Source organism: Aphelocoma coerulescens, chromosome 3 (assembly GCF_041296385.1).
Source record: "Aphelocoma coerulescens isolate FSJ_1873_10779 chromosome 3, UR_Acoe_1.0, whole genome shotgun sequence".
NCBI lineage: Eukaryota > Metazoa > Chordata > Aves > Passeriformes > Corvidae > Aphelocoma > Aphelocoma coerulescens.
The window spans coordinates 53,670,335-53,682,739 of NC_091016.1; the positions used below are offsets into that span (position 1 = coordinate 53,670,335).

Below are 12,405 nucleotides of genomic sequence, written 5' to 3' on the forward strand. Positions count from 1 at the left end.
TTATCTTTTCAATTTATAGAGTTACATAGGGTAAATAAATTCTAAAGAGAAATGTCTAGCTCTGTAGACACTTTTTTGTATCCTTCCTGGTATTCAGCTTGATGCCTTCAGTCCTGTCTTGTTTCTCTGGGAAATCTGATACTCTGAAATGTTCTGTACAGCTCAGCAGAAAAAGGAATTTGCTTTGTCTAAGTCATTTAATAGCTTTTAAATCCCAATGGATTACAAATTTCCAGGGTACTATATGCTGGCTGTATCTTGATCTCCAGGACTTGAACATGCTTTGAATTGTTTCTCAATAACTATGAATAGAATTGTTAGTTAAAACCAAAGCAGTGAGAACAAGTGGTATCACAATAAGAGTAGAGGGATGAAGGCTAAATTAAATGTGGATTGAGGAAACTGTTAAAATTTGCGAGTTGTGCAGTAGCCTTCATGCAGTCACTAATGAATTGCATCACTGAAACATAGTTAACACTTCCCCAAGTATCATTTGTATAACCATGTTTAGTCCTAGGAAAAGTAAGCTAGTTTGGAAGGCACCAGGCTGTGGGGCTACATGCTGCAAAGTACTGCAGTGACATTTGCATGAGGCACAGGACAACTGTCGGAAGGGGACAGATAGCACCATGGCATGGCCTGGGGCACTGATAAAACAGAAAACTCTGAGCAACTGGAGTTTAAATAAAACATGTAACTCTCTTATTCTAGATATAGAAGATAATCGAAACTATCTAGGTAGAGATAATCTAATTAAAGTCTCCAATCACATTAGAGTGCTTCAGCAGAACTTGTTATCTCATGAATGGAGGCCCATGTGGTTGTCCAAGTTTATCCTTCAGAATGCTACAAATGTAATACAACTGGAAAGAATCTTAAATAACCTACAAATACAAAAAAGCAGATAATAAAAACACTGTCATCAAACTATATATTGTAAACAGCTTGACTCAGCAGTAGCAGCACCTTTTCCTTGTATATATCACAGGGACATTGGCTGCTTAGTGTCTGCAAAATGAATGGGATGAGAAAACGATTTGCTTGAATGTCTCAAGCAAATTCAGTGCCATAAAAACATAAATTTTCAAGAGAAACTATTTAAATTATTTGACAGCTTTGTGATCTTTGGATAAAACTTACGTCTTGTGTCTATCAGTGCAGCGACAAGTAAGTTAATTTATATATATATGTTTATATGAGCTAAGAAGTGCCAGGATCCATTTCTTCTTAAGAAAACTTCTTAAGAAACTGAGAAGTAGCCTTCTTCACAGTAGGCATCAGATTTGTATATAAAGACTTCTCAGCTGGTGAAAACTTAATTAAATGAAAAATGAGGAAAACTCATTTACTTGAGTGGTTCAAGGTGACCATTTACCATAAATATCTAAAAGAAGAGATGGAAATGGCTGAGGTTTTTTTCCAACTTCATCTCTGAGTTTAGTATGGTGTGCTTGGAACAGTTCTATAAACTGCAATAGCATCTGCAAATAAGGACATGTCCATCACTTAAGCTTAATTCATGAAAGGGTCATTTATTTACAGGTTCAGATTTCTAATATTTATTACCAAATTGCCATGCAAGGTTCATGTGCATTTACCCTTGAGTGCTTTCAGCTTTTTTTTCCTGTTTTGGAATAGTATTATTCCTTCCAAGATGCTTGTAATAATTTTTAGTGTTTGCAAATGACTTAATGTGGTGCTAAGCCTTTTTAGATACATACCACCAGAACAAGACACTGCTTGAGGCAGACAAATTAGTCTTATAAACTAGATCCTAACCTTATGGTAATCCAAACTAAATGCCATCCTAACACTCCATCATGTCATGCCCTGAGGGTGGAGGTGCCTGGAGTCTGTGCTATGAGGATAGGCATGGTCTGGTTTCATGAACTCAGAAAAGCTAGTTACCTTAAAAGGAGAAACATTTTACCTTCCTAAATGACTGCTTTTCAAGCTAAGATCCCTCGAATACATCTAAAAGAGATGCATTTGCAGATATGCTTCAGCTGCAGCCTTACATATCCCCATCTGCACACAGAAGAACTGAGGTCTCTACCTGCAATTCATCCTCTGCAGGTCAGCAGGACTCCTGCCTAGAAACACTTCCAGTATTTTCTTCTCTCTGCTCCTTTTTCTGGGTGCCTCGAATCAGGGATTTCACTGCATAGGTCTGCCATATCCATAGCACTTCTTGCTTCCTTTCAATTCCATAGGAGAAGATGATAGAACTAAAATTTAGGAAGCTGCTCTTTGTCAGTGTAGGAGCCCTGAGAAAAGGGCCCAGTAAGGTGCCCATCAATTCTTGACATAAATTGAGTCAAACCCAACAGTAGTCAAAATGTTATTCTTTAACAAAAAGTTGCTTTTTGAAGATTAGACCATTTGGGAAAATTCAGTCCATGTTTTCTTAAGGTATCAAATCTGTCTAGAATTTACAGAATTCAGTTCCAGAGAAGATTTTTGTCTTAATCTACTGGCCTTCCTTATTCTGTTTCTGAGAGATCAGAAATGAAATAGTCTAAAGAAACAGGCAAGAAGAAAGAAGGCCAAAGGGAATTTCTTATTTACAAATGGGATATATTGTTTTTTTAAACTATTTGAATTAAATGTTTTTAATTTGGAAATTTGGAAATTTGATATAGTAAAAGAAGGGGAATTCCGAATATTTGACAATTTTAAGTAGCTGAAGTCTAACTTACTAAAAATGTTCAGTAACAATGGTTTTTTTATATAACTAAACACCTGCTAAAATACCTAGTAAATACAATCTTGCTTTATATATCTTAACAGATGCTGAAAAGCAAGGACAATTTGTCAGAAGGCTGAGGGAAGTAATGAATATTTAAAACCAGACCAATTTAACTACTATGTTTTATGGTAGCCCATGTTTTGACTTCATTCATATGGAAGGTAACATATATATGACCTCTGCAATGGAATTAGTTCTGCTTTTCACCTCTGAAAGTAAAAGCAGACTTGGTTATTCTCTATGGACAGAAAAAATATTCATGGTTGCTTTTGTGATAATTTTTCCCCTGCAAACCTAAGGATATGCATTTGTGTCCAAGTTTTGCCTTTATGTGTAGAATTCTTGTCTGGAGATGCATTTGCAAGCAGAATCTAGCACAAAATTGCTTCACTTCAAGAAATTCTTTTCGTCTTCATGAGCATCTGGGATAAGAATTTTGTATTTGTCAACATGTATAGAATAAATGGGAGCTGGACATCCAAATCTCAGATGCAGTGTTTACTCAGATGGCTGAGCAGTTGTTTGGAAAACGCCCTTGATGTTGTTGATAATTTCTTTTTTTAATTGCTATTACAGACGTTTACAGCCTGGTGCAATTCCCACCTCAGGAAAGCAGGCACACAGATTGAGAACATCGAGGAGGACTTCAGAAATGGCCTCAAACTGATGCTCCTCTTGGAAGTTATCTCAGGTTAGCTAAAATAAAATTTTCTAGGTATTTACAGCACACTAACTGAAACATTCTTAAAGGAAAAAAAATTGTTAACGATTCAAAACAGTGAACACAAATTCTAAGTAGACTGAAAACTGAGAGATGAAACACACTGTAAAGCAAAAAGGAGGGGAAAAGAAGCTCTGCTTTTTCCTTGTCTCCAAAATTTTCTGGTTTGTGCTTGTGTTCCAGGATATCACAGTGTATCAGGACGTCACTGACATCACAGTGTTGTTGGATAAACCAAAAACCATCAAGGACCTTGTTTTAGCCCCTAACAATTAAAACACCTTTGCACTTCGGTTACAAATTCATTTTGTTCTGCTTTTAGCATAAACGTTTTGCTTTGCTTATAATGACCTTATTGGACCAACACTTTCAAAAATGAGTGCCTAAAGTGAACCTACATCAATATTTAGTCACAAATAAAAGGTCTCATTTTTCAAAAGAGTGGAACATCCAAAAACTTCTTTTGCTAACTGATGTAAACTCACTGTGTCACTTTTGTTATGCATTATTCAGAGGGCAGTCTCAAGGTAAGATCAGAATGCCCCTTAATGGGAAGGGAATAGTTCAAGCTATTCCTGCAAACATACAAGACAGTTTAGATTTTTGCTGGAGATTTCAGTGTGGTAAGAAATTCTTCAAATGATCATTCCTCATGAAATGGAGAATCTTTGTAGAAAAGACTGTTCTTTCTGATCATTTGAAAAGATAAGTTTGTTCAAACACATCAGCTCCATGCTCTGAAATGAGCTGCTCTGGTGTGCTGGATGAGGCTGTTAAAAGCCATTCTTCTTGGTCAGATGTACAAGGATACTATGGCTGATCAGCTGGATAGAATCCAGCCTCTCTTTACAGTCAGGCAGATAAGGATGATAAGCTCTGAGAACATTCTGCCTTCTTAATATTCAGCTATTGTAACAGACAGTAGCAATGAACCAAAAGTGGAGTAGCAGGAAGTACACATATCTTCCAGATGTTTAGGACAAACAAAAATGTTACTCTGGTTTTACTTCTATATCAGAAAGATCAAAGTCAGATGCTTCAACATTTGAATTTTCTTCACAGGATTTTGTTCAGACCCCTTTGGCATTCTTTCAGAAAAATACCAATTAAAATAATTGCTAACATTTAGGTAGCATTAGGCCATATCCACTCTTGATTTCTAATCACTTGTATGTCTGTAGCAAGGTGTATGTAACAATAAACACATTAAATTTGTTCTTCTGTAGGGGAAAGGCTACCAAAACCAGACAGAGGGAAGATGCGCTTCCATAAAATTGCTAATGTCAACAAAGCTCTGGATTACATCGCCAGCAAAGGAGTGAAACTTGTGTCAATTGGTGCAGAAGGTATGTGACAGATCTTCAGTCCCCTTTACTGAGGTCACATTACAGAGCAGTCTGATGGAGACCCTTGGCCACGTTATTTGCATTGTTCTCTCTTTATGGATGCCTCAAAAATCCCTTAATGTTGATTGCTGGACTGTATCTGTGAAAGGACAAGAGGTGGAAATTTCTGGACACCTGGAGAAGGATAGGGGTATAAATAAGCACTAAGCTTAGTCTATCTCCAAGGTTAAACTGAATTGCCTGTGTTTCAGTGGGTGTTCAGATAATGATTTTTTTTCTTACAGAACATTGTATTTTTCCTACACAATATTAAAAACAAGGAACTCCTTTAGAAACCGAGTTGGATTCTAAGGTGTGCTTCATACAGTCTGGCATCTTTAGGAGATATTATTCAGACAAGACAAAGGCTGACATCACTATGGAATGGCTGGAACCTACTCCTATTTTATTATGAGATTTTCTGCAGCTGTGTTTCTAAAATTCAGATGTAGATTTAAGGGAGTGATCAAAAGAAACTGTGGTAGCTGGGGAGAGATTGCACATATGAAGAAAGTGGAGTGGGATGCTATTTACTAAAGTAATTGCTTTTATATTGTTCTGCTGTTCAGGTAGCTAAGTACAAACATGTGGTTGTCTAGCTACATTCTGATAGATGTTAGCTGAGCTAAAGAAGGCAGGGTCTCACTGCAAGTGAACCTATGCCTCCCTAGGAGATTCAATTAATTGTTTAAAAATGACAAAGGTATGTTTAGAACCTGTTGCTCCTTAAAGATATTTGCATAATGGTTTGCATAGCCATTACCATACCAAGAATGATGTGGCTAGCATGATATCCAACTATTTTTGATTCCATAGCCTCAAATGCTGGGCTTTCTGTGCTTCTTTTTTCCCACTCTAACGTGTCCTTAGAGCAAAATTTTGGCTGTAACCTCACTATGATGATGATAAGCACTCCTATATTCCACTGCCATTTTTAGGCCTTTTTAGATTGATTTATGAGCATCTTCTTCCTGTTTCCAGATTTCTACAGGCTTATATGTATCCTTATTCTGGCTTCCAAGCCTTGATCCCAGGGAGCTTACTGTAATTGTGGATGGAACAGGAGATTCATTATGTGGGATAAGGGTATCTGTAGAGATAATGGAGAGATCTGTCAGCATTCATTGGTTTTACTATGGTTTGGCCTAGTCCACTTGGTTCCTCAAGTATTGTTCACCAAATGTGTTCAGTTTCTAGATCTAGAACTCAAAAATCCCAAGATGTGCTCCATGGGCAAAGCATTTGTTTGAACTCACTCTTTATTTATTTGAGACTGAATTGGGTGGATCACCTGAGTCCAAATCCATAGCATGTTATGTGTCTTTAGGCACACAGCAGAGACTTTTTTGGGGAATATATCATCAGTGGGGAGAAATGGGTAATTCCCACAGGCACTTCAGATTTCAGAAGAGCTCTACTGCATTTCAGACGTGCCTGGCTCCCTCCATCAGTGGTGCAGGCTGCTGGGGCACCTGGGCCCTTTGCTCAGTTAAATGAAGTGTGATGGAAAAATATTGTGCTACCTTAAACCTCTGCAGTTAAGGTTCTCTGAGACTGACATGGCATTGAATGGACAGCAGAGGGTACTGAAGAGACAATTTAAATGTGGGAATGAAAATTAAGAATACAGATGCCTGTTGGTGAAGAAATGCTGAAGAAATTACAAACCACGGAGCAAATGAAAGGTAGTTCCTGACGTGTTGTGCAGAAGATTCTGAGGCTTCCTAACCAAAAACAGAGTGTAGCAAAAGGAGTATCTTGAGGGACAGAGTGGTCATTCTCTCTGATCCCAGTTTGCACAAGGCTGGAGTATTTAAATCAAGATACATCAGCTCGTATCTACTCCTGAAAGGAGCAAGCCAGCCCTCTCACCCCCACCTCCCTTATTTTACCCCATTTATTGCTGGTCACTACTGGCAGGGCACTCAGGTTGGGGAACACGGCTTGAGCACTTTCTGTAGCACCTGAAGGCAAAGCATCTGGGATAGCTTGATTAATTGAAAACATTTAAACTAACCCTGCTGTTCCCCGTGTCAGCAGCTGGCATGGGTTCAGATGCTCTGTGATTTAGGTGCTCAGTGATAATTCCCTTTGGGAAGGTGTCACAAAAAAAGGGCAGGAATCTCTTCCAGCTTTTCAGACACTTGCTGCAAGTTGACTGTCCATGCATCCAGTATTTATTCTTCCATGTAGCAGCAGGCCATGCCTAGTAACCCAAGAGATGAAGGTGATAGTTTTAGCTATTATTCCCTGTTTCTGGAATTCTTAATCTGTAAAATTGATGTATTAAAAGCAAAAATGAATTAATTATCATTAAAAAAAAATTAAATTATTGGATGGAAGCATGGGCGAAAAATTCACAGGTCCTGTCATAGCTTAGGTGCAGAGAGGAACCTGTCATTGTAAGCCATTACACTATGTTGAGTATGGCCTGATGCCCACATTAGATTACATCCATGTGGGCAGGAGCAGATAGATTCATGTGCCTTCCCCTCCCACTCTAAACAGGCTGAGCACAAAGCCAGCTCTGGCACAGATGTGCTTAGTGCCCTGTTAAGTTTACTGCATCCCCTCTTCTAAATTTGTTATCTAAGGCACAGGGTGGTGCTGATGCAGCAGTGCAGTATCGCATCTGACTGGGTATGGTTTCACAGTGTGGGACCTCTGGCACCAGTGTGTGTTTAAAGAGTCCCTGTGCCCCCTGGAACTGCATTCTTGCTCCCACACTTCACAGCCCTGCCCTCTCACTGGGGCTGACAACTGTTGCTGTAGCTCTGCTGGAGACTGGATCAGCAATCTGATCTGGTTTTAAAACGCACTCCACTTTTGTTTTCTTTTGTTGCATTTTTCAGTGTTGTTGACTGGGCAGTCATTATAGTAGGTTGGAGTGAATGCCAGCAAGGAGGCAGAGCACAGTCTCCTTAAGTTTGTTATCAAAGCCCACAGCCCCTTAACTCTCTGCCCCTGTGTGTGAGCACGGGGCATGTGGGCTTGCCTGCACCCATCTGTTTGGGCATTCTCTGAGTTACGTGGATGCTTGGAATACTTTTTAATTTCCAAAGCATGTAAGTTTTGTATCTAAATCTGCAGAGGATCATGTTCCATTATCTGACATACTGAATGGTGAACAGCACGTAGGCCCAAGGGGAACAACTGACATTTAAAATGGGGCCTCAAAATGGTGATTGCTGTGGGACATCAGTACAAAAATAAAATTAGTATTTTTACGGGTCCAGGGATATTCTTTAAAGTCATCATTATTGTTCTGAGCCTGACTTCTCTGGGCTGTCTGTGGAGTGGAGAGAGCTGATCGCTTTTAATTGTGACGCTGAGCAGGAGCCAAATTTATCTACTCTGATCTATCTTGTTGAAGAATCTCTCCACTGGTCATGAAATGAGACTAGAGAGTCAAGAAGCTAAAAGAAAAATACTGTGAAAGTACTCCTTATGAGCCATTCACAGTCCAGGACTTAGACATTTTCCCTTAAGTTTTAAAAACGTGCAGTAACTCCATTTGCAAGGTACTTGCATCTTGAATGAAATCAACTAGATATGGAGAACCACAAAGGACAAGTATCCTGTTAATTGGAAACACTTCTGTATTGCTTTTCTGGGAAGTGGGGAAAATGTTAAAGACCAAATGATCTGTGAATCTGCTACAAGAAGGTTAGAATTAAAAAAAAAAAAAAAAAAAAAACCAAAGCAGAATTTAAAAAATGGGACTAAAACCTTTGAGGACTTGCTTTGCTTAACTTTTTCCCTAGACAGTTTTTATTTGAAGTTTCCCCTTCATTTTCTCTTCTCTCCTTTTCTGCCCTCATCCCCAGAAAGCTGTAGCTTTGTGTATGTGAGGGGTAGGAGCTATATTCCTGCTAGAGCAAACAGGCAGTGTGAAAAAATTAATGAAGTCTTCTATTGACTTGTAGAGGAAAATTATAGGTATGAATCAGTACCTTTTTGTCACTGATACTTTTCAATATTTTAGCAACTTTGTTTTTCTTCCTTGTCCTTTATAGGAGTCTTTTTTGTTGTTGTTGTTTTATGCTAGCAGTAGATAATGAGAAACCAAAGCTGGCAAATCACTTGAAAATCCTCCTGAGGCACAACACAGAAATTTCCCTCTCTTGCTCTTTCATTCTGTATGTGTGTACATATGGATATGTAAATCAAAACAACGATGTAGTGATTATGCAAATCTATGAATTGATTGCCTGACAATCAGGAATACCTCCTGAGTATTTAAATACATTTATTTTACATTTGAAGAAATTTGTCTTTATTGTATGTACATATCAGACGTCTGATTAAAATAGTGAAGTTCTTGACCCAGGAGGAGGGAAGAAAGAGAAAAACTACATGCTCTAATTTCCATTTGGTCTTTTTTTGTCTGAAAGGGTTTCGTTTTGAGATTTGAGGTCTTTCAGGGCCAATAATGTAGGATGCATGGAAGGTAGGAAGAGTGGTGTAAGAAATCTGGAAAATTAGTGCAGGATCCAAAGGGGAAAGTGGAAAATTAGCCATTTATATATAAACTTGAATTATCACACTAACAAAATAAGTGTAGGATAGTGATGGGTTACATATTTCCTATCACATTTGTTAATTCCATAGGTTCAAATGATAGCTTATGTCATGTCCTACTGCAATTTAACGTGTCTCAAGTCTCAGAGACGGCAGCTGCTTTATTCTGTGAAAGTTGCCCCTGGATTCAGGCAATTTTATGTAGCAGAGTGACTGCATTTTCTGCTGGCACTTCTGTTGGCATTTGATGTTAAACTGAGGAAATTCCTCCTGCTGCAAGTTCTTCCTGCTGCTTGCCCAGAACACCAGTGGGCCCCCAGGCAGACACAGCTGCTCCACTTTTTGAGAAAGGCTGGAGGTGACTTTTAAGCAGGGGAGCAGCTGGTGCCTTCCCTGCTCCACTGCTCTTTTGGTGTGAGGTGACTGGAAAGTCAGTCTGCAGTTCCCATCTCTGACTGTCCCATCTCCTCCCTTCCCAATGCTGTACCCTCCTTATAGTCTCAGTATATTTTTCTGAGTCTCTTCACTTACTTTTCAGAATGATTTAACATTACCACCACACTTAAGTGATCTGGCTGTACATTTTTTGGTGTTGAGAAATTTAAGTGGTATCACTTAATTACAATGTGGGAGCAGTGGATTCTGACCTGGCTTGTGGCAGGGATTCCCATGTTCCCTATGTTACAGGTAGTCTCAAGCAGTCTTGGAACAAATTGAAACCCCAGAGGTAAAAAACCCCCAATTTATATTAAAGATACACAAATGTGTGCATGCTTCAGAGCTGTGAGGCATTACAACCTCGTGGCCGTGGCTCTGAACAGCTTGGCAGGAAGCTGTGTAGCTCAGTGTCAGGAGGTGCCGTGTCTCTTGAGCTGTTCTTCATGTCTTGTCTGTGCTGGCACTATAGGTAAATTCTGAAACATATCTAAATAGTGTAGGGGAAATTCTGAGTACCATTTTATTAAAAAACCGTGCTGTTAATGTCCTGTAGTTTCTTAAAAGTTGGGGTAAGACTATATGTTTTTTAGTTCTGTGTTTGAAAACTGTTAATACTGATACTGTTCAAACTTTCAATATTTCCCTTCCTGCTCTCTCTAAAACATCATCCTGAAAGGTAAAGATTTGAAACTGTTACAACTACCTGGAGAGAAGCCTTTTAGCATGGAAGGACTGAAGTGACCTTAACCTCAGTAACCTTCAGTCCTTCTGACAGAGTAGCACAAGCATGAGTTTGTTGAAAAATGAACCCAGGTGAACTCTGTGTGAATAAAGAATTATAGTAGAAGTATAATTAATTAACTAGTTACATTTTATTATTTATAGAAATACATGATAAAAATAAGATGAAATTGAAAAAACCTTTTAAATACTACTACAACATCTGTTTTTCACCTTAGAAATCGTGGACGGCAATGTGAAAATGACGCTGGGTATGATCTGGACTATCATCCTTCGTTTTGCTATTCAGGACATTTCAGTGGAAGGTAAGAGTAATACAATTATGTTAAATAACTAACAAATTTCTTTAAAGACATTTTTATATGAATCGTGTACAAGTGAGAGGAGTGTTTTAAAAATAATTTTTTTCACAGCAAATGATACTGTAAGTTCTCCACCTGGTGACAAAATGAATTTCTGGAGGGAAAATTATTTACTCTCCTTATCTTGACAGAGACCTTGAGCCAGCTTTCTAGGTGTAGAAATTCTGGTCATGTTTCTCAGCTACAGAGACAGAAACATGACTATATTTCTGAGCTTCTGAGCTGTACCCTTTGTGTTTGGTCCTATTTCCAACATATGTTTGTAGTCCTGTCCATTTGTCATGTTCTTCGCAAAGAAATATTATCTGATTATATCCTGGTTCTTTCTATCTATGACTTTTCCCCCTCACTGTTTCAGAATTTTTTTTCTTAACTTCCACTTGGTAACTGCCTCCGAAAAGCTTGTTGTTACAATATTTTTTTAAATCAAGTCCAGACTTTGAAATTCTAGAATTCTAGAAACTAATCTCAATTTTCAACAAAAGTAGAATCATTTCAAGCTCTGCATGTTGTCCTGCCCACATAATTTGTGGGATATTAAATGTGGACCTAATGGTTTATTTAATAATTTCTGACCTTTACTTATGCATTCAGATGCCCATAGGGTTCAGACAATAAAGTTACTTTTTGGTCACTTAAACTTCCCCATAAGCAAATGAACTGAGACTACAAGCATATTTCATGTAGGCACCAACACAATCTTCTATGTCTACTTGTATTATATTTTTATTGGGTATTTTTCTCCAACATACAGTCTGCTGTCCAACCAATATAATTCCTTCAACTTCTAACATCCCAGAACTTCTGTGCAGGCTGAGACTCGAATCTTAAATGACCTCTGTATTTTAATGAAGTCCCAGAAGTCCATTTATATGACCATCTTTTAGGATTAAATGTTGGTTTATACCATTCAGTTTCAGGTGGCCAACCACATTTAAAATGACAAGAAATTAATTACTTGGGCACTTTTTGAATTTTTACTTTTTTTTACTCCCTTGTGTCTTTTACAGAGACCTCTGCCAAAGAAGGGCTGCTGCTGTGGTGTCAAAGGAAAACTGCTCCTTACAGAAATGTAAACATTCAGAACTTCCATCTTAGGTAAACTTCCATTATTTCAAGAGGCAGTAGCACTCTCAAAAATATTATGTCAAATTTTTCCCACAGTTGTGTAGGTATACATTTGACAGGAGAATTTTACCCTTCACTGTTAACTAGACTTTTTTTTTTCAAATTCTCCTGCTCTGTCTTCAGAGTGTTATTTTGGTTAGCCTTCAGAATGCTATGACTTCCAGAGTTACTATTTAAAAGAAAAAGATCCTGCTATATATGGAATGACCATATTATATTTTTAGAGGTCCTTTGTATTATATGGGAATTCCCAAGTACTGCAGCATAGTGGCAGACAACTGCTTTCAAATGACAGCCACAGAGAAACTCTTCTGGCAAAAAGACCAGTGTGTTGAGCATGTGAATATCTCATTATGATGA

General features: G+C 38.3%; 1 protein-coding gene across 1 annotated transcript in view; it reads left to right on the forward strand.

Moving 5' to 3' along the window:
* ACTN2 (actinin alpha 2) overlaps positions 1-12,405 on the forward strand; it is a 68,886-nt gene that overhangs the window by 19,975 nt on the left and 36,506 nt on the right. The window contains exons 2-5 of the mRNA XM_069010332.1: positions 3,326-3,440; positions 4,697-4,816; positions 10,774-10,860; positions 11,928-12,015. Coding sequence (XP_068866433.1) covers positions 3,326-3,440; positions 4,697-4,816; positions 10,774-10,860; positions 11,928-12,015 — 410 coding nt within the window. The remainder of the gene's footprint in view (positions 1-3,325; positions 3,441-4,696; positions 4,817-10,773; positions 10,861-11,927; positions 12,016-12,405) is intronic.